This window comes from Protopterus annectens, chromosome 3.part0 (genome assembly GCF_019279795.1).
Source record: "Protopterus annectens isolate FY-2018-M chromosome 3.part0, PAN1.0, whole genome shotgun sequence".
NCBI classification, from domain to species: domain Eukaryota; kingdom Metazoa; phylum Chordata; order Ceratodontiformes; family Protopteridae; genus Protopterus; species Protopterus annectens.
Genome location: NC_056731.1, coordinates 284912913 through 284936413, shown reverse-complemented (window position 1 = coordinate 284936413; position 23501 = coordinate 284912913). Strand labels below are relative to the sequence as shown.

The 23501-nt window shown below is 37.3% G+C and overlaps 1 protein-coding gene across 1 annotated transcript in view; it reads right to left on the bottom strand.

Moving 5' to 3' along the window:
• Window positions 1-23501, bottom strand: part of NEK10 (NIMA related kinase 10) — a 3576599-nt gene that overhangs the window by 155572 nt on the left and 3397526 nt on the right. The window contains exons 36-37 of the mRNA XM_044064761.1: window positions 13412-13467; window positions 13273-13328 (exon numbers count right to left, since the gene is read on the bottom strand). Of these exons, the coding sequence (XP_043920696.1) occupies window positions 13273-13328; window positions 13412-13467 (112 nt within the window). The remainder of the gene's footprint in view (window positions 1-13272; window positions 13329-13411; window positions 13468-23501) is intronic.

Genomic DNA, 23501 nt, shown 5'->3' with positions numbered 1-23501 from the left:
GGGAGTGGCAAAAAGGTTGCAGCAAAGCTGGTCCCATTTTTGAAAAATTTGATTCGCAACTTCCTGATTAAGGGACCACTCGTGAGGCATGAGAATCACACTGATTAGTCTGTCTATAATGTTGCATTTCCCTGGGATATGCATTGCTGTCAGAAAGCGTTGAGAAGATATCGCCCACTGCCACACTCTCTGGGCCTCTCTACATAGGGGGTAGGATCTGTTTCTCCCCTGTTTGTTGATGTACCATACCACCAACATATTGTCTGTCTGAATTGCAATAGTCCCCATGGGAAGAAAGTCCTGAAGTGCTTGCAATGCTAGAAGCATAGCCCTCATCTCTAGGACACTGATATGCAAATGGTACTCGTGATCTTTCCAAACCCCTTGAACTGTCTGTCCCAGATAATGCCCCCCCACCCTATCTGGGACTCGTCCGTGGTTACTGTAGCGATAGGTTGAGGAAATACAAACGGTTTACCCATTGTTACCTGAGTGGACCAAACCTACCAAAGTAGGTCCTTCTTGCAGAAGTGAGTTATGAGAATTTCATGAGACATGGTTATCTCCTGCATGGACCATTGGGCGAAGAGTAGTCAATGCAATATTCTCATGTGAAGTTGTGCCATGGGAAGTAGTGTTATCATCGCTGCCATAGAGCCTAGGACTTCTAGCACAAATCTTGCCTGTACTCTGTTCTTGTTGAGTAAAATAATCACTTGATTGCGTAACATCTGGATCCTTTCTTGAGGTAGCCTTGCCAACATGTCGTTTGTATTTAAATCTGCACCAATGAATGTAATATGCTGTGATGGCAAACAAGGCAGATTTTTCTGCATTCATAGTAATGCCTAGTTTTGAGAAGAGATGGATGATGTAGTCTCTTGCTTTGATCAGTAGATGCTTGGTGGTGGCAGAAGCCAGTCGTCTAAGTATGGAAACAACTGGAATCCCTGATATCTCAGATGAGCCGTGACTACTGCCATTTATTTGGTAAACACCCTGGGGGCTGTGGTGAGTCCAAAAGACAGAGCTCTGAACTGGTAATGACTGGCTCCCAGCCAGAAGCAGAGAAATCTCCTTGAGTGCCTGTCCATCTTTATGTGGTAGTACGCATCCTGAAGATCGAACAAGCACATCCAATTGTCTTTTCACAGAAACGGGAGTATAGACTGCAGTGTTATCATCCAGAACTTTGACTTTTTCACTGAATTGTCCAGTCTGCTGAGATCCAGTATGGGTCTCCAGTTGCCTGTCTTTTTTGGAACTGAAAAGAACCTTGAGTAAATTCCAGATCCTAGTTGGTCTGTGGGGACTTCTTGGATGACTCTCTTTTTCTAGCAACTTTTTTATTTCTAGTGTTGCTTGATCCCTTTGACTGGGTGGAATGTCTGGGATAGACTTTGGCAGATGAGGTGGACATTGGAAGGGGATGCTGTATCCTCTGGATATAATGGACTGTACCCATTTGTCTTGAGTCAAATTCAGCCAGGCTTCTGGGTACAGCAATATTCTCCCTCTGACTGCCTCCAGAGGTGAACAGGTGGGCCTCCTTTCAGGAGCGCTGGAAGGGTCTACCAGAGAACATATCTCTGTCACCCTGGTTTTGCGGACCCCCTCTGCCATGTGGACGGTGTCTTCCATTATTTCCCCCTCTGCCCCTGGGGGGAAAAAATCACCGCAAGTGTCAGATAAGGCTCCTTTGGATTTACAGAACCACATTTTTCTGCCCTTTTGAACTCTAGGATAAGGTCTGCTAAGGGTGGAAAAACTAACTCCAACAGCAGACAGAGTCTTACCATCTTGTTCGTCCTAGTGAGAGTTTCTCTCACTTTTGGCCCGAGCAATGACAAGCCATCAAAGGGAGTGTCAATAAAGGAAGAAGGAAGGGTTCGGCAAACTCACAAAGGCACATCCAGGAATATCTATGAAGAGCTATTCCTGTGCCTGCTGCCCTGCTCGCTCCATCGGCTGCATAAGATGGAGGTGCATGGAGGAGTCAGATATGGAGGTTAAAGTTGTAAGCTGGGACTTAACCTTATCAGATAAGTCTTGGGCTGTAGCACCTTGCAGAGTATCTCCTAGCTCTTTTAGGAGATCCCTCTGAAGTCGCGTGAAATGCGACAAATAATTCAGCGACAGTAAGGTAAAGGCCGCTGAGAAGAACATACGCTTCCCATATCTGTCCATCGTATGAGAATCCTTGTTCGGTGGATGAACACATACAAAAGTTCAGCTAACTCCTTTTTTGTGGCCGCTGCCACCACCACTGCATCTACAGGAACCCCTTTAGTTAAATACTGCCTATCTTCTGGGGCCGTAATGTACTTATTAGGTTTACGCAGAATGGGGTCCACTGAGTCCGGAGAGTTCCACACCTTCCAACTCACCAAACCCAGGAGTGGGTCAAAAGGTGAAGACACCCAAGAGGTGGAGGGGTGAGAGCTAAATGCCTCCAGGTATACCGACTCATCTTCATAAGGGGAAAGGGACTTCCAGCCACCACTCTGCTTAAGGATCTCCAGGATGTCTGAAAAGGAGACATCCTCAGAGGGTGATCTTGGGGACCCTTCTGAATCCTCTAAGCCGGTATCAGACATGACAGACTCAGGGGAGTCTATGTGCTTCCTCTTACATTGTCTCTTCCGAGGGACTTCCTCAGGGGGATGTTCCAGGGAGGTATCAGAAGAGGAGGATCCATCCATTGTGGTTTCTTGGGGCACTGACTCTCTACTCTGTGGGTGATGGAGAGGTAAAGAAGAGGTGGACACTGATCCTTTAGGGGGAAGAGAGACTGGAGCCAAAGGTGGAGCAGACTCAGTTGAGAGGACACACTGCATCACTTTGAAGGCACCATGGTTCTGGAATGAATGGGACTCCGGCCCCGAGAGGCCGGGAGAGTAGCCCTAGGCACCGAGGAGGGTGGCTCCGAGGCAGATGTGGGAGCTAAACTCACCTGAGCCGAGGTGCTGAGTGGGAGACCCAGTTCCAAAAAGGGTCTGACTTGACCCCTCACCCCGGAGCCGACCAGGGAGTGTCAGCCCCCAGGTCCCTCGATGGAGGAAAGCATACAGGAAACCAGAGCAGATGTCAGAGCCGAGATATCAGTAGTGATTACTGGCTCTGGCGGTTCCAGCAAAACAACTTCCATGCTCTCTGATTCCAAACCCATTCAAGTTGGAGGAGGAATAGGCATAGTAGAGGGTACCGTTGTCGGCTCCAAGATCAGATGGGCTGGGCTCAAGAGAATTTCTTCTAGGGTCTGGGTCCAGAGCAACTTCTTCACTACCCACTCCACGTCATCATCAGATAGCCTGTAGGATCTAGAAAAATGACTGGAATACTTGTGGCTACCTGCCACCAAGTGTAATAAAGGAGAAACTAACACCAAGCGAACAGGCTCCAAGGACGGTGACCGGCTCCTTTTTCAGCTCCAATGAGAGAGATGGAACCGAAGGAGAACCATGTTTCTTGGGCCCGACAACTTTCGGAGCTGAAGAAGTATCAGGTTTGGTGCTGCTTGTCAGCTCAGGCACCGGAGCCGATGAAGCAGACTTTTTGGTCGTGTCTGATTTTTTTAGTCGGATTTCCTTTGTCCACTTTTAATAAGTTCCTCAATATAAGCTTATTTCTCCTCTTCTGCAAGACCCTGGCACTAAAACTATGGCAAATGGAGCAGAAGTCTTCAAGATGGAGTGGACCCAGACAGTACACACAACTAGTCTGTCCATCAGGAATGGATATCTTTTGAGTGCTGGAATCACACTTTTTGAATCCTGACTTGTGTTCCTTAGCTGGTTCCTTAGACATGCTAGCTATAAGGAAAAAAAAACTCTCAATAAAATTTAGAACAAGCTATAACTTTTTTAGAAAGAGAAAGACAGCCAAAAAAAAACAGATATCCAAAAATGTATATATATATATATATATATGTATATATATATATATATATATATATATATATATATATATGGGCCTACTGCTCTACATCGAAACTATACTTCTTCAAAATAGAGCAGCAGACCCTACACTTCAGCGAAAGTCCACTTAAATGAAAGTGCACTTTCACTGAAGTCTAGTTCCCCGGGCTACCCAAAAAAAAAAAAAAAACACAAACATGTTTTTGCAGGGGGGCAAGCCCCCCTGCACCCCCCCTACTTAAATATACCAACTCTGAGATCACACTACAGTGGGGAAAAGGGAATATTCCCATTCTGCACTGTAGTGTGACTGCCAAAGTCAATGTTTGAAGTTTCACTACTTCGAACAAGTGGACTCGGTGAGGTGGGGTTCGAAGTAGTGAAACTTCGAACATATTGAGGAATCCCATATATATATATATATATATATATATATATATATATATTTATTTATTTTTTTATAAGAAGAGGAGGAAAGGGAGGAGGAGAAGTCTCCAAGTTAAATGACTGTTTCCTCCACTGAAGGAGACACCTCTAACTTAAATGGTGTACGCCTAAAAGGAAAGGAAAAAAAGGGGCAAGAATCCTCTACATTAAACGGATTATTGAGAAGACAACAAGGCCCAAAGAAAAAGACAGCCACAAAGGTAAAAATACAAGGTTTAGAGAGCCTAAAATAGCACAAGGCTATTACAATAGAACTAGTAAGTAAAACAGATAGTTATTAAAAAGTAACTATTAGAAAATATATAAAATATTAAATGTTACAAGCCTGAGTCAGTGAAGACAATCCCGAAGCTTCAAGCGGCAAACAAGATCTGGGGAATAGCCGCTAAGCACCATGGGATAGGACTCAGCCTCGAGCCAGTAGAAGCTCTTGAGTCAAAGCCAAGTCTCGGATCCGAACCCAAACAGCAAGAATGAAGGCGAGATGGGATAACATAACATCTAAGAATTTATCCAAAGCCATTTATCAACAACCCTTGGGGAAAAGTCTTATTGTTGAGTGACACTATACAATAATTGATCAGACACTCTGATAATGGATTGGACATACTTATAAAGTAACTGTATACATTAATATCTGTTATAGTGTCAGGCTAAGGTAAATAATGTACATAGTTATTTAAGATGTTATGTATAAATTATATGGAATTCATTCAAATGTATTTGAAAAATAAAAATTTTTGAGAAAAAAAAAGAAGGATAAGTATGTTATGCTGCAATATGGCTTGCTTCTGGAAGAGGGGTATTTTTTGGCATGCAAGACGGAGTATTTTTCTGAGTAGATTTTGCTTTGAGCCCCCCCCCCCCCCCCCCAGTATAATTCTTTATGATATTAAACAGGCTTTTTCTAATCATTTCACCTTGCATTCTAAATTTGGAAAGCTTGGACTGGTTTTGCAGGTTGGAAAAGTTAGAAAAAGGTCTACTGTTTTTGTGGGAAGTAAAACATTATGTTACGTGAAAGAAGGAAACTGTGTTCTGATAATTTTGATATGCAGTCTATTACTGACAGTTGGACATTCCAGTGGATAGATTATAAGGCCAAAGACGAGATGGTTTATAGGGAGCTAGGAGAAAGAATATCATGCTAGTGGCACTGCCTTAACTACTTCTGTTAAAATGGAGTTTCACAAGTTGATCATGTAAAATGATCCTGACTATTTTTTCTAAGAAAACAGATCTATGTATTTTCTCTATAAGTTGAAGATTATATACCTATGTTACAGGCTAAGATATGCAGTTTCTGGATGTAAAGAAGAAGTCCTACCTTGATTAGGTAAAAGTGTTAGGATGGATAAAGGCTTTATGAAAACTGTTTTTCTTCTTCTTTGGGAAAGCAAATATAACGTCAAGATGAAATATAGTCTATAGTCGAACATTATGTTAAACTGATGTTTTCAGAAAATAGATCTATTTATAAGATTATTTGGAAAGTTTCTGTTTTAATTACGACTTCTAGTACTTGGCACTATTGAAATAAATTACCACTTTACAACCTGAAAAATACACTAGTGGCTCTGGCATTGGTGGCTTAACATATAAGCTTTATAACATTATGTCTTCCGTTGAAAAACAAGCTTTTCTTATGGTCCTGAATGAATGGATATCTCCTGACTTCTGGAATATGGCTACATGTGTTGGGCTGATTAAACCTCTGCGGAAAAAAATGGTAATAAATGTGATACATGTAAATGGTATTCTTTTACTTTGTTTAATATTGATTATAAGAATCTATTGAAATTAATACAGTTACTTTTGCTGGCATATTACATGAAGTTTTATTTGAAAGAGTGTACTGGCATTAAAGGGAAAAATGCTAAAAAAAAAATCTCTTCTTTCTTTTTTTTTTTTAAGGAGGTGACTGACAGTATTTTCCATCTTTCGATGGACAGACCATAACTTGTGATATTTCTAATGAGTTTTATATCATTCTACATGATCAGCTGTGTGACAATTTGAAAGCAAATTGGATCAATGTAAAAATTAGAACATTGTAAGAAACCTTTTATGAGAATACTTGGGTGTAGGTGTCAGTTAATAGATACTTGGTGCACCTATTAAAACAGATTTTTTTGGCAAGATTGTGGGTGAAGGGGTACTCTTTGTTACAGCCGTAAATGCAGTTTTACATATGATCCATGCACATGCTTCTGAAGCATGTTAGCATTTATAGTTATACAGTCCCATTTTCTGGTTGTGTTGCCATTTGCAGGTGATCTAATTTATTTGAAGGACACAAGTCAGGTGAAAGAAATCTTGAAAGCAGTGAAAGAATGCCTGAAATTCAGAAAGGATTACTGCTAAAAGTACAACCCTAACATGAGTGGACAACCTCTCACGGTAACCCTTTCCAATTCAGATATAGGCTCAATGCAGTGATTTTACACAGTCAGTTAACCATGCTGAAAGGAATGAGGCACACTGAGGAAGAGGCTAATGCTAATTAGCCACGTGCTCTTTCTCTCTCTCTCTCTCTCTCTCTCTCTCTCTCTCTCTCTCTCTCTCTCTCTCTCTAGAAGTGAACACAGGAAAGGATGCACACTGCTGAGTGACCGAGAGAATCATTCAGCTGTATAAATTAGCACATCCAGCTATGATAATTAACATCGTCAAAATGCTGCATTCCTCCATTATAGTCAGTGGGAGGCACCATGTTGCAACTAAGTTTAAAAAATTTCAGTGGATAAGTAGTTGTGGGAGGTGTGTTTATATATCTCTTGAGTCTTCACAGTAGGGGGGATTAGCTATGGGATTCAGAGTGTCAGTGCTTGTGTGTGTGTGTGTGTGTGTGTGTGTGTGTGTGTGTGAGTGGGATTGAGAGTGTCAGTGCTTGTGTGTGTGTGTGTGTGTGTGTGTGTGTGTGTGTGTGTGTGTGTGTGTGTGTGTGTGTGTGTGTGTGTGTGTGTGTGTGTGTGTGTAGGTGAATGGGTGAGTGTACCAAAGACTACATCCCAGTGAGGTCAGTGTATCATGTTGATTGAATGTCTGTGTGTGAGGGTGAAATGTCTGCAAGTGTGTGTGTGTGTGTGTGTGTTTTTCAGAGTGACTGAGGAGGGTTTCCTGCTTTAACCAATGAACACTGCTGTTCAGCATTGACAGTAATTCTGTGCAATTTAGACACATGCAAATTAACTGATAATAAGATCTTCCTCATTGCAGATAATAGACCAATAACTTGCCTTCCAACAACGTATAAACTATACACTGGAATTGATGCCGACAGAGTTTATATTCATCTAAAAGAAAACACAATTATGGCAATAAAAGAAAGTCAAATGGAACAAAGGATCATTTGTTGTTAAATAAAGTCACAGTGGAGAAATGCAAAAAGGGGAAGAATCTAAGTATGGCATGGATTGACTACAGAAAAACATTTGACAGTATCCCACATAAATGGATACAAGCGTGCTTAAAAATATATAAGATACACCCTACACTGATAAATTACATCACAGTAACCATGAAACTGTGGCAAATCACTCTGCAATTAAGCCATGATAAGGGACAAATAATTATTATTCCAATGATAAAAATCCAAAGGGCGATATTCCAGGATGACTGTCACCATTGCTCTTTTGCCTTGCCCTTAACCCATTAAGCTGTCTGCTTAACAGATGAGGTCATGGGAATAATTTGGCTCCCAGAAAGCAACAAAGTTTAAAGACTTCTCATCTTCTCTTTGTTGATGATTTACAACTGAATAGCTCATCAGGGGAGGAACTGAAAGCACAACTGCAAGTAGTCAAAACATTTTCAGGTGATATAAGAAATTAATTTGGTCTTGATAAATGTGCAAAAGCAACCATTAAAGCAGGAAAGCTGCAGCACCAAGAAAACATCAGTCTGGGACAAGAATGTGATATAAAAGAATTTGAGCAAGAGGGAATGTATAAATATTTGGGAGTTAATGAACAATCAACAATAAAACATAAACAAATGCAAATAAAACTTAATTTTAGAAGGCTTAAATTAATCCTGGAAACAGTGTTGACATCTAGAAACAAATGTTAAGCTATAAACCAATTTGCTCTTCCTGTCTTAATTTACAGTTTTGGAGTGACTGACTGGCCCCAAAAGGTGTTGGCTAAATTAGACAGGAAAACAAGGAGGACACTTCATGGTCATAAAATGATTTATAAAAATCAGTGCATACCAAAATTATATATTCCCAATTGCGAAGGAGGTATGGGCCTACTTGAAATTGATTACATGCATAGATCGGCAACTGTGGGACTGCAGACATATCTGATGACCTCACAAGACCCAAGTATAGTGAAAGTTTTGAAACATGAGGAGAATAAATCTAAGATGACTTCCCTTCTTAGTCTAGCAGAAGCACACCAGCGTCAAGCCAGAATGGAAATTAAACCAGAAGCAGACAAAAATCAGGCAGTAACTGAATGTGCCAAAAAACAAAAGAAAGAATATAAGGTGAAGAATCAGATGAGAAGGCAAGAAATGTAGAAAATGCATAAATATAGTTGCATGTATAGAAAACTCTTGGAAGAACCTCATGCTGATCAGGATAGAATGCAGTAATGGTTAAGGAGAGGCAAATTCAAACCAAAACATGAAAGGTTAATATTGGCAGCCCAAGATAGTGGGCTACTTAAACACTGGTTTACAGATTCCATTGAACATGTGGGAGAAACAGACATATGTAGGTTTTTCAAAGCAGAGTTGGAAACAGTCGCACATGTCGTTGCTGGTTATGATATACTAATGGCAGAAGGACTGTATACTGAAAGGCATAATAATGTGGCAAGACTGTTGCATTGGGGATTGTGCAAACATTAAAATACTGAAGTAGCTGAAAACCACTGGAAACATGAGCCATAAAGCATCATAGAAAATGATGAAGTCTATATCACATGGAATCACCCATTACCAACAGCTCAAAAGATAGATGCGACAAAACCAGATATAGTGGTCCATGAAAAGAAGACAAAAGTAGCATTGATTATTGAAATTGCTACACGCAGTGACTACAGTGCCTTGCGTACAGAGAGATACAAAGTCATAAAATATCAGGATTTGCAGGCAGAAATGAGAGCAATGTGGAAGAAAGATATCCAGACAGTTCCAATAACAGCAAGAGTAATGCATCTTATAAAAAAGAACCTACAATTGTATTTAGATATGTTACCAATACATGTAAATCTGTACGAATTGCAGGAGGAGTTATTACTGGGCACAGTGCGGGTGCTGTGAAGAGCACTTCTGGCTGACATCAAAAATTGAAACAATATTCATTTCATGAACTTTAATTATACTTTGACTTAGGAATGGGGTCCATTCCCCTCATGATATTAGAAACCCAAAAGATTTGGAGAAAAAATAACAGATAAACAAGAATTTGAACTGCATTTTATGCAACAATGTAAACTGCACCTACCTGCAGTAGGCAGTTTATGTAGCCGCAGCCATAGTTTCTCAATGACAAAAAATTCTTACTTTTGATTTGTTTGGTACTAAATGTACAGAAATGTAAAGAGTTTACTGCACAAGATCTACTAGGTGATATCTTCTTTTCTAGTAATAAGATGAATATTTTGGCATTAATTTTTTAGTAGTAATATTATTTTTTGACAGTGGAAAACATTGCTTCTGTCACTCAAAATAGTTGTTAGCTCTTGGAAGTATTTCTGCCTTACTTTTTGTAAAAAAACAAAAAAAAAAACAAAACAATGTGTTTCCTATTATATTCAGTTCTACTGAGTAAATTGGCAGAGCTAAGTCAGTTGATAAAGTTTTCTGAAACTCGAAATTCATATCGGTGAGACAATATGATCAAATTTCTGAAAACCCAAACATTAAAAAAAACACACAACTCTTTTTTTACTGTTTTGCAGGGGGACAAGCCCCCTTGCAGCCCTACACTCCCTACATATATATATATACCAACTCCAACATTGCACTACATTGTGGAAAACAGTAAATTTCCTGATCCTCACTGTACAGCGATCTCCATTCAAAAGCTTTAGGTTTTCAGAAATTCAATCATATTGTCTTGCCGATATGAATTTCAAATTTCTGAAAACTCGATCAACTGACAGGGCTCCAAATTGGCATACCGTGGAGGGTTTATATGATACCTAGCCAGTCAGACACTTCTGTATTGGAACTTTCTTCTTCCACTATATGGGGATCCATAGTAAATCCAGTGAAATACAGGATTATTTATAACAAAAAAGACAAAAATGGATTAGCATTAATAAACCTAGTAGAATATATAAGCTTCTTTACAGCTTTTTCTGGATTATGCAGATAGCCTCCACACCAGTTAGTGGCACTTTGTGGTATTTTTTATTGTTTAAATATGCAGACTATCAGGAATTGCTGGATTTTAAATCTCGCTAGCTGAGGATTTTTCAGAACACTATAGCAACTATTTGCTTTTGCAAATTACATTGCATGATTTGCCTGGAAAGTGGTGACAATGGTATGCATTTATTATGTCTTCTCTTTATTATACTGACCACTGGGAAATGATCCCTGATCATATTAAAGGTGCCATTTTTCACATACAGATTAAATTACATTGTTTATAGGAATGTAAATATTTTATTTGGTTGTTAAATTGCCAATTTAAAATTTACTGCATAAACAGCATGAAGAAAGATTATGAACTATTTGCAATGCAGCTGAAACTTCTAAATATGTTTTCCTAAAGTATAAGAAGGCAGCACACTTTTGGAAAAAAAAAGTACATTCCCTTGGCAAAAATGGGGCTTTAACTATGGGCATTATTCTACACAGGATATATCACAATATACTATATGAAAATATAAAGGTTTTTGACGGAATTATTTTTTGCTGGTTTTGGTGTTTATAGAAAGCACATTGTGGGGAAATTTTGTATAATGTGGATTGAGATTTATCTTATATCTTGGCACAAATTAGATAATGGCTGTTTAAACATAAGTGGTTACAGGGTGGGGGTATTTTGAAATATATATATATATATATATATATATATATATATATATATATATGGATCTATGTTTTTAAAGCGCATTCCATCGAAAATGCACTCTTGCGGAATAAAACAACAAAAACTAACTAAAAAAGTAAAATAACACACTAAACTATTTGTGCTGTGCCCCCACACCCCCCCTACTTTAATATTCTCACTCTAAGATCGTACTACAGTGGGGAAAAGGGAATATTCCCTTACCCCTACTATACTACGATCTCAACAAAACTTTCCTTAATTGCACATCAACAGTATACGTTGATGTACAACTAAGGCAACATGCAAACTGCATGTTTTCCTTTTTATTTGTTTACTTTAGTGAAAGTGCATGTTCAACAAAATGCACTTTCGCTAAAGTAATTTCGACAAAGTATGGTTCAATGAACCATACTGTCGATAAAATAAAAAGGACCCATAGAGAGAGAAAGAGTACATAAGATTTTTTTTATATTTTTCATTATATTTTAATTGACCTTTCTCCCTTTTGTGGCTTTTTTTTGTATTGTTAATTTTAGTGTGACGCTTTAATAAAGCACCCTTACTCTTTTTGATAATTTGATAATCCTAACAAAAATACCAAATCTGCTCTCCCTTAAGCTATAATGGGGAAATATAATAAAAACAAATTAAGCATAAACCCTTTCAAAAAATAAGTCAACCACACACCTCCATGAAACACTAAATCCAACTGCAAAAGAAAATTACAAACTATTAGAACATAAACAATAGATGAAACTTCAGGCAATTTTTCCATTATGATTAGAAAAAATTCTCCCATTATGATTAGAAAAAACAATCAGTTAATGTCATCTCCCACTAAAAATAAATATCAAATACGTAAGTATGCCAATAAAAATATAAACAGTAAGAAAAAAGAAAGAAAATCATATTAAAAATGAAAAGAAACAGCCAGACAAAATGCAAGAAAAAGAAGTGTAAAAACATAAAACAAAATATACTCATATTACAGAAATGTAAATAAAATGCAATACTACAACAAAATCAATAAATATAAAAATAACACTAACAACCAGAAAACTTACCTTAGAGAAATACTGCCCTACACAACTGCATTAATGAATCTAAACGTGAAACTTAACTAAAGGAGTCTGGTTTCACTGTATCTCTTCCACTCAGAAAACCAAACAACAAGGCTATAAAAACTGTATCCACTGAAATGAATGTAAGCAGGAAACTTTGGATAAAATGAATAAATGCATGTATGGATTATAACAAATGAAGCATCTATTACTGCGTGTTATGGGAACTCAGTTCATGACCATTAAATACCAATACCTGTATTTCATTTACTACTTCCCAGATGCCATACATTCTCCCCAACATAACTTAAACAAAATTTTACTGTTTTATGTCACTGGCAATTCCAAATCACTTTAATAAATAATGTAGTTTCATCAAGATGAATTTAGTTTTCATGCACAGCAGAACAGCAACATGTAATAACTGCCTGACTACAGAATAAAGATGAATAATTGATCAACTTGCAGAGGCTATAAGAACTCATTTAAATAAATTCTGTGCTTCAGTTTTCACCCTTTATGAAATGTTAATGCTCTTTGTCTCACAATTCTTAAGCTAAGCCTTAGCAATATATTCTGTAAATTAAAACAAGAATTAAAGTAGCTTAATCTGATTTTTATGAGTTTGTACAATTTATCATAAATGTTGGGTTTCATAGTTGCTTATACCTGATCAGCCAAAAGAAATCTGAGGCCAAAAGGAAAACAAAATTGAAAAAACAGTTGGCTCTTCAAATCTAAACAAGCAATCACATACTGAGGAGACAATGTGACTAGACATAACAAATGAATATAAACAAAGGAAAAAATATGATGTTTTTATTAAACTCACCTGTTGAAAACTGCATTGTAGTAGCCACTGTCTTCCAAAACATCTTCTATCATAGTCTGTAATAAAATGACAATTGTTGTAAAATGGCAATGTTTTTGACAGTAAAAAGAAAATATTAATAATGAATATACTACCTAACCTGCAAATGTTCATACGTTACTCCTTCTTCATATCCAGATGTATTTGAAATGCCTGCTAAAGAAATAAAAATCCAACCTTAAAATAATGTGTTAATCATACAGATTTCAAAGCATATCCGTTTAGCTAATCTAATTAAAATCAAAAATGCATATATGCATGAAAAAAATACATAACAAAGATTATGAGATTACAAAGTAACAGATGAAAAATCCATTAAATAAGATAAGAAATCTACAGTCTTCTTCTTCTTTCGGCTTTTCCCGGTTAGAGGTCACCACAGCGGATCACCTGTCCGCTCATGATTGGCAGTGGAATTTTACATTGTTGAGTTGCCAGCCCGGCGCCCAACCTTCCACAGAAGGCACACACATGCACGCACTCACGCCTAGGGCCAATTTAGAGTGTCCAATCCACCTACAGCATGTCTTTGGGATATGGGAGGAAACCGGAGCACCCGAAGGAAACCCATGCGACCACAGGGAGGACATTCAGACTCCGCACAGAAGGCACAGTCTATCATTTATTATTTTGAGGATACAGCATAGGAATCATCTATATCAAAAATCACTGTCATCGTTAACATTATCATCTTCAATTGTATATACTAAATTTTTGAAATGATCAAAGCGCATTACTTACACATCTGAAGTTCATCATCATAGAACAGTTCCTTTTTATCACCTACTTCTCTGAAGTCAAGGCAAACAACAAGCATCTCTGGCCATTTTACTTAGATCTGGTAAGTACTGTCAATTCTGTGTGTTAGTATCTAAGCTGGCATAGAACTCTTTTGTGTAGTTTTCCACTGAGTTGATGTCTACAGTTATGTTGGAATAAGTAAATCTTGAAACTCCATCAAAGACTTTAATGAAATTGCAAGTCTGATATCCTTGAATTCTGAGATATTGGTATCTTCAGGTTTAGAGGGTCTAATAGTGAAGGCCAGTAGTTTATGATCCGACTTAACCAGGAAGAGAGATACCAGGGAATAGCACATGAGGAAGCTTTATTCATAAAAAGCAGGTCAAAAACAGTATGTCCCATATTGGGTGTGTTAATCTGTTCCAGGGAGCTTTTGTTTATGAAATCTAAGAATGTTTTGACATATCCTACATTTGAAATATAGAGGTGTTCTAGGTTATTTGTGGGTAGTTAAAGTCTCCCAAAATGCTGGAATTTATTTAAATGTAGCTGACTAATTACATCTAGCAACTTTACATGATTGTCAGGGGAAACGCAGGGTGTCCTGTAATAGGATATAAACTGATAGCAGGTTTTATTTAATGTGGTTTGGAGCTCAATCAGCTATGTTTATATGTCTCTGGAGATGTGCCTAGGGTTGATATGGTCCCTAACAAACATGGCGATGCCACCACAGTTGTCACCAAATCTGAGAACATAGGAGGTACAAAACCCAAGTATGGAGGGAAGTGCTTCCTGAACATTTAAACCAAGTTTTAATAATTACATAGATGTAGATGTTCTCCAAATACAGGAGAGCCTCAGAGTTGGGCATTTTGATCTTCAGAGTACTAGCATTCAATAAAGGAACTTTCATGTGATCTTGTTTTGGATTTGATATGTTAGTTACATTGGGATGCCCATCAGCTGTATGTTAGCTATAAAAACACTATGAAGGCTGCAAAGTGTTTTGTCAATATGTGAGAGCTTTTGGTAACAGAGCTGGAGACCATCCATGGCAAAGCAAGTACAACTGTTGAGCTTCTCATCTCATGACAATGGATCACCCTGGAATGACATCAACTATTTTACCAATTGTTTAAGCCAAATATTTTCTCTTTGTACCTAGGCATCATTCTTGGAGAAGGAACAATTTTACTCAGGATCACAGTCTGCACTTTTGGCATGCATGGAGAGTTCTAACATGTCTCTCTCTGTATATCCCTCATGGGGTTGCATTCGCTAAGTCATTCACATCCACATGGATCACTACCATGTCATAGTCATATTTACTAGGTGAAGGGGTATTAGGGGCCCTTGAGATATCAGAAATCCTCACTCCTAAAGTGCAATTTACTGTCACCCTGTCTTTATCCAGCCCAGTGAGAGGAAAACCAGTGTGTCTGACTATACAGTCACCAAATGATAAAATGTTTTTTTTTTTTTTGTAAAGTGGGTCTGCATAATGGATCTGAGATGATTTACATCCTGGTGACTTTTTTTTTTTTTTTTTTTTTGGAAATGTGCTAGATCATGCTGCTGAGTCATGGATCTATGAGGCTTTGGCACAGACTTTTTTACATCCTCAGAGTAAGTTATTTTACTATGGGTTGTGTAGAGTGCTGTGGATGTGTGTCATGCTCACAGTCTGTGTGTTTTAGTGAGAATGAGGCCTCCATGTTAGTTAAATACTTTCATCTTTCACAAACAGAATTTGCTGCACTCAGTAAAAGTTCATTACCTGTGAATATCAGGCAGTCACTACACTACTTAAGGATCCTGCTTGCTATGACTCTAGTAACAGAAGGAAGACAAGCAGGTTGCCACTCCATTTTAGTCCAAGTATTTGGAGAATACTTTAATACACAAAGTATTATACTCAATTAAATGAGACAGACATTAGATTTTATTGGAAAGAAAATAACTAGTTGTGCTAAGTAACTACTAAATAAGCATGATGCAGAGGAAGTACTGACAGGGGCAATGTGGGGCAACTAAAAGCTAATTTTGCTAAAGTAGAGCAGCTGTAGGGTGTTTGACTTTACTATGTGAACTATATGTGCAGCTCATTGAACACTTGTAAGCTGCTGTCTGTCCTACAGATATTGTTAATCATACTAATCGGTAGTGATTTGAGGAGGTTTCATGGATAGAGAAAAATATGGCTCAATATATTTGCATCTATACATTGCAAGGTTAATTGTAGCTATGCAAATTGAAGCAATTTATAGAAACACAGAAAACCTGAAAAAATTCAAATGAGCACACTGACTAATAGCAAAATGACACTCATCAAGGTTCAAGCATAGCAAATAGTTCTGAGCCATGCAAACATGGACAATTTATAGGAACACAGAAAAACTGAAAAAGCTGAAAAAATTCAAACGAGCACATGACCAATAGCAAAATAGCACATTTCAATATTGTACAGCAATCAGAGGACTAGAAATGGCTTGCTTCATTCTCTGCTCTCATCAGAATTAAACTAGTAACAAATCTCAGCCAGATTGCTAATAATCACAGAAAGGTGCATAGCTATTATAGTTAACTCAGTAAAAGCACATGATAATATTCAATCATACAGGTATCCATTCAAAGTTGGTATGTGTGAAAGAGCTTTCTCAGAAACAGTTCCCAACTGTTTTGAACATCCTGCAAGGGGAAAGAGTAACTGCTGACTTTCAAGAAAATACTAAGAGACTATTTACTCAGAGAAAGTAAATGAAAGTGCTATAGAGGCATGGGCGAATGTAATGGTGTGCTACTTCTTAGGTTTCATTGTAATGGTTTCATTCCAAAACTAGCAGAGGATTAGCCTGTGCCTGTTTGATACTATCCATTTGTATGATGACTACATTTAAAAAGTATAAAAAACGATTTGCAGAACCAGCACTCAACATGTTAACTTGTAATGCTGTGTTTCCTTTCTCAGTTGAAACAAAGGGTTTTATAAAGACTGCAGAGACAGAACTCAAGGCCATAGATTACATAAGTACACTAAAAGAACTAAAGACAGACATGGACAAAATTAAGGCTACAGATAAAAACGATAAAGTGTAGATCAGTGTGTATATTGTACCTAGTCAGCAACTGTAGTCAGAGAGCATGTGCATATAATTTACTGAGAACGTGTGAGATCAGTGCCATTTTGTATAGTCATTCAGAGTGAGTGCAAGGTTGAATGGTGATGCACATGTGAGTGTGTTAGAAGTAATGAGTGAGTCAGTAAACATACAAAGGTTGAAGTACATGTCCCAGTTAAAGCTCCTGATGTGTTTATGTGCAATAAATGACTTGAACCTATCTCGTGCCTCAGTGTCTCATTTGAATACACAAGACATGCAACATGGTGTCAGAATGGGATCCGAAATTGATGCAGCTCGCAAACCATGAGGCATGCAATTAGAAGTAGAGTAATATACAGGGGCAAATTCGCACAGGTCAGTGGTTATCCGAAGGTACTTAAACTTGTTTAAATGATCTTCAGTCACCAGACATGTGACATAGCATTCAAATTGTTCAAAATAATTTCTGAGATATTCATAATGTCCGAAATAGCAGCATAATAATTAAAGCATTTGAAACAATCTCTGAATTTTTTAAAATGTTCGAAAAGGCTAAAATGTTCAAATATTTTTACAATATACAAATTTTTCTCAGTAACTAAGATTTTTCAAAGTGTCTGGAGTGTTTGAGTTATTTGCAGTATTAAAGTTAAGCATTTTCGGAGAGACTGTTGTGCATTTGGGCCAGGTCTATATTTATGTTTAAAAGCAATTTGTTATTATGGCAGAGGAATTTCACAGACCTGAAGTGCTGGTGTTTGATAATAATATTGCAGAGAATATGGTGAATGTTTGAGCAAGAATATGATATTTTTATACAGGCTGCATTTTCTGATAAAGACACATGTACAAAAGCATTGCTGCTTCTCAATTTAGCTGGCTCAGAACCCATTAAGCGAGTATGCACCTGCCATGTATGCAGGGGATGTGGAGAACCATCATATTGTGATACAGACTGAAATGCTGGAAGATCCTGAGTGCTTAAATCCTAAATTTAGAGAAATATGTAACTCTGAAATGAATACTAAAAGGCACAAATTTTACATAAGAAATCAAAAGCCTGGTGAAATTGTTGCATATATTACCGACCTAAGAAATAAAGCTAAAACCTGGAGATTTGGTGATCTAAGAGATGAGATGACAAAAGACCGTCTTTTGTAAGTGGTGTTAATGATGATGTAGTGAGAAAGATTTTGCTTCAAGATAGTGATTCAACATTGAGCAAAGCTACAGAGATTTGTCAAATATATCAGCTTACAGAAAAGCATCCGAATATGCTTACGAATGAGAAAAGCATGTTTGCAGTGTCTGCTAGTGCAAATGTAGAAAGTGTGCAACATGGGGCTAGGAGGAAAAAGAAATATAAACTGAAAGGCAGTGCCATACCTAACCTCATTGCTAAATTTCACAACTGTGGAGGCAGTCATGAACCTAAACAGGAAAAATGTTTAGCTTTTGGTCAGCAATGTCACATGAACATGAAAGAAACCTCAGGAAAGTTCTAGACCATGGACGTGAAGTAAATCTTAAACTGAATCTTCAAAAATGTAAATTAAGGCTGAAAGAAGTTACTTATGTGGGTCATATGTTTACCAGTTCTGGCTTACAACCACATCTGTCTAAGCAAGTAGCAATTCTCGATATGCCAGTTCCAGAGAATGTCACATCTTTACAATGTTTTCTAGGTATGGTCAACTATTTAGGAAGGTTCATCCAAGACTTGAGTGAGCTTTCTGCCCCATTACATGAGCTGAAATGAAAAAATGTACACTGGTCCTGGTTAGAACAACACCAAAGAGCATTTGATATTCTGAAGGAGAAATTGCCAGTCCACCCACAATGAGATATTATGATGTTCACAAACCTGTAACTCTTTCGTGTGATGCTTCAAAGCTTGGTGCAGCATGTCTTCAAGAAGGCATATCAGTAGCCTATGCATCAAGAATTTTAACCCAAACAGAGATGCATTATGCACAAATAGAGAAAGAACTTTTGGCAGTAGTATTCGCATGTTCGAAGTTCAGTGATTGTATTTATAGCAGACCTATCCAAATAGAGACTGATCACCATCCACTAGTGACAGTTTTGAAAAAGCCAATGCATATAGCCCCAGCACAATTGCAACGCATGATGTTAAAATTGCAAAAGTGCAATTTCAATATTGTTTACAAAAAGGGTAAACACTTGTACATTGCTGATGCTTTGTGAGATGCACCCAAACAACAGAACAGCATGAGAATGAAACAGCAGACTTTGAAGTCATGAAAGTCAGAAACTTTTAATCATCGAGGCTTGATGAACTAAGAAATAACACAGCTTCAGACCAGACCTCCCAACTGTCTCGAATTACTCGTTTTTTACCGAGTTTTGGGGTCCAAATGAAGGGGTCCAAACAAAAAACAAGGACCAGCATACAAGGCACCTTTAAATAAACATGGAATACTTTAATAAAAGTATATTAGTTCTTTTAACAAACCGGTCTGTTAAAAGAACTAATATACTTTTATTAAAGTATTCCATGTTTATTTAAAGGTGCCTTGTATGCTGGTCCTTGTTTTTTGTTTGGATTGCTGTTTCTCTTGGGACCTTGCAGCTGCCGTACTCGCAGAGGTTGCACTACTTTCGGGTCCAAATGAAGGGGTGCCACAATTCCTGAGTGGTACCCCTTCATTTACAATTTCTTTGCTGTTTGTTTTTTTATTTTTTTTAAATTCGCGCTGTCGGAGCTGATGTCATCACATGCGCAATGACGTCAGCTCCATCAGCACTACCAGCCAGTCGGAATCGAGCTCAAGGAGCTCACGTCATCATTTTCGGCTGGCTGTAAGCAGGCAGGAATTAAACTGTTGCTGCCGAGAGAATTGCTAGATGGACTTAAATCTGCTGCTGCAGCTCATTTTTGCTGGGGCTTTGCTTTGCTTCTAGAGTGACTCCGCTGCTTCTTATTTTGTTTGCTTGGATGCTAGACAGAGAATGGGACTTTTGCTTTGCTGCATTGCTGCCGTTTTTGGCTCATTTTTACTGGGACTTTGCTTTGCTGAGGTACTCCGCTGCTGGGACTTCTTATGCTGCCAAGAGAATGGGACGTTTGCTTTTCTGCTAGAGGGGCTCCGTTTGCTTTTCGCTGCTGTTTGAACTTTGCTGGGAAGTATTAGGTAAGGAAAGGAACAGAGTGTGTGTGTGTGCGTGCGCGCTGGCATTTGTGTGTGTGTGCGTGTGTGTGTGTGTGTGTGTGTGTGTGTGTGTGTGTGTGTGTGTGTGTGTGTGCGTGTGTGCGTGCGTGTGTGTGTGTGTGTGTGTTGGGTGCAAGTAACTGGAAATGTGAATTCTTTCAGCCTGCAGCAGATATTATTTAACATGGCCATCTAGTATTTGGAAGTGGCATATGTGTTATAAAATTAGCTTTGTTGTTAACATATAAAGAATGTACAGGAGTTAGGACATGTTGAATACCTGGACACTAGTTTGAGTTTCATTTATGTCAATTTTCTTACATTCTGAAAATAAGAAAGTCATGGGCACCTTTATCACCTCTAAAACAGTTAACTTCCTGTGATCCAAATGAGTTTGTTGTTTAAATAAAATAAAAAATAAAAATGCTGTTTATTAAAATTGAGAATATATTATTTAACTGACCCTTAGAATTAATGGATGTTTATGACGAAAACTTAGTATAACATCCATGAGGTGAAGAAATTCAGAGTTGGTGTTTTAGATCATTAGCAGGTAAGTATATTTGCAGTAGTGTCCAGTTTATGCATACATTACTTAATACAGTTACTCTGAAGGCTGTTTATTTTATGCTTGAATAGAGACAGGAGAACACACAAGCACATTATTGCCGGAATTGTACAATATTCTTAACTGGTTTCAAAAACATACAGTTTATTAAAATGTGCATGAACAATGTTACACTGAAAGTTGACAGGGATCATCCTTACTATGCAGTCCTAGATTACTGTTAAGGTGCATAGCCATAAAAACTTTAGTAATCAAGTAGATTGGATATTCCCAAAGGAGGAAAAATAAATAAAAGGCTGCAGCTGTCTTGATTTAATCATTAATTTAATCTGCAATGGGTTTCTTTGTTTAAATAAGTTTTATTTATTTTAGTTTTATTTCCATTTTCAGAAAGTGCTTTCACTTGCAGCTGCATATCTCTTAAAATACATATTCTGGCAAAACAGGCTCTGGTTACTGCTAACTACATAGATATTAAATAATTGCATAACTAATTCTAGTATAATGTAACCCAGCTTGCAGAATAAGCATTAAATTCAGAAAGAGACTGACAGTCTACCTGTAGAATTTTGTAATATTCTCCTTAATCCTGAGATTTCCCCTAAATCCTCTACAGATTTTGTCACTTTCTTGCCTTTCATTCCATGAGCAGAAAGCTTTTGGAATTGCTGACGAGCAAAATGTCTATGGTGGTACATAGTGAGCTCTGTTAGCTCAAATCCAAAATATAGTAGAAACCAAATGTAGAAGAATAGCAGGTACTCCACAATTGAAGCAAGCCACTAAATATATGCTTGAACATACACTTTATTCCACAAAGTAAGCGCTTTTGCATCTCTAAGGACGCTTCTTCAGACTTAAAACAATAATGAAGCACTCCAAATCCATTTAAATATGGTATCACTTCAAAAAGAAACCAATGAAATGCCTATTAAAAAACATATGATAAAAACTGTTAAAGTCACAATTCTCTTATAATGCTGCTCTATATACACATATGAATAGCATACAATAATAAATAAAGCAAAAAATGCATATATTAAACTTCTTCATTTGAAAGACTACTAATAATGCTAAATAATTTATAAAGACCTTGCTTCAAACATATTGACTATAACTTATATATGCTCTTTCTTCAATTTCTTAAAAAACACTGCTTTCAAAAAACAATACATACAAACTACTACTTTCAATAAACTAGACATTCCATTTTAAAAGCAAGATGATGTCTAGAAACATATATATTAAAAAATATATACACACACACACACATATATATATATATATATATATATATATATATATATATATTATTGGATATATATACATGTGCTCTGAAATATGTATAAAAACAAAAATAATTCTATATAGTAATATATTACTCATGGACTTAATGTTTTAAAGCTTGATCCAGTAAAAATGGTCTCAGTGAAACTCTATCATTCAAACCATGTCCCCTATCCGCTTGTAGCCTAGCTATCCACTTCCATTCCTCTTTCTCTGTATTATTACTTATAATACCTAACCTCACTGTGGGGTATATAGATTCTAATACTACGAACTTAAAACTGTGGGTTGTATCATTCTGTAGAACATGTTTGGCTATTGCATTTCCTTCATTCTCCCTGCTAATGGCATAAACATGTTCTCTTATCCTTTCTCTGAGTGTCCTATTGGTCTTCCCTACATAGAAACTGCTACATTTCTGGCAAATAGCCAGATAAACTACATTCCTAGACTTACAATTAGTGTAGTGATTGAATTTGTATCTAATGTGTGTGCCTGGGTGCACAAAATAATTCTTATTAGCTATGAAACTACATTGGTTGCAATTGTAGCATGAAAAAGTTCCTTTCCTCGAGGAATACAATTTCTTCTTATCATTGCTCTCATAGCATAAAATACATTTTAATGATTTAGTATTCTTATAGCTAAAGCTAGGACATGTTCCTACCATACCCTTAATGTGTTCATCCAATAGCAGTATACCCCAATTCCTCCTAATTATCTCTGTCACTGTATTGTTATTGTTGGTATAAGGAATAACTAACCTCTTAACTTTTGAGGTGTTTGTGACTCTTTGCTCTGTGTGTATATGGCTACTTCTTCTGATATATGGTCACCCTGATCTCTCACGTTCAACTTTCTGTACTATCTGTAATGTTTTAAGATCCCTAGAATGATATCCTCTCTCTCTGTAAAGTCCCTCTGTATATCATTAATAGATTCCTGATATACCGCATCTTCACTTACTAAGCGGGAAAATCTTAATGCTTGATTTTTTACTATATTTTTATGTATATGTGCTGGATGCATGCTATTTCAGTGTAGAAGAGCATTCTTTCTACAAGGTTTTCTGTAGACTTCTGTACTAATTATCCCATTATCTTTCCTAAGCAATACATCTAAAAATTCAATCATACTCTGAGATTTTTTACCTGTTAGTGTAAGGAAGGTGGTCGTCACATTAATATGGGATATAAACTCATCTAATGTATCTGAGTCACTTCCCCAAATGAGGAAGACATCGTCTACAAACCTTTTGTAGTACTTAATATATTTTGAATAAAGTACATGATCCAGAACATAGGTGTGCTCCCA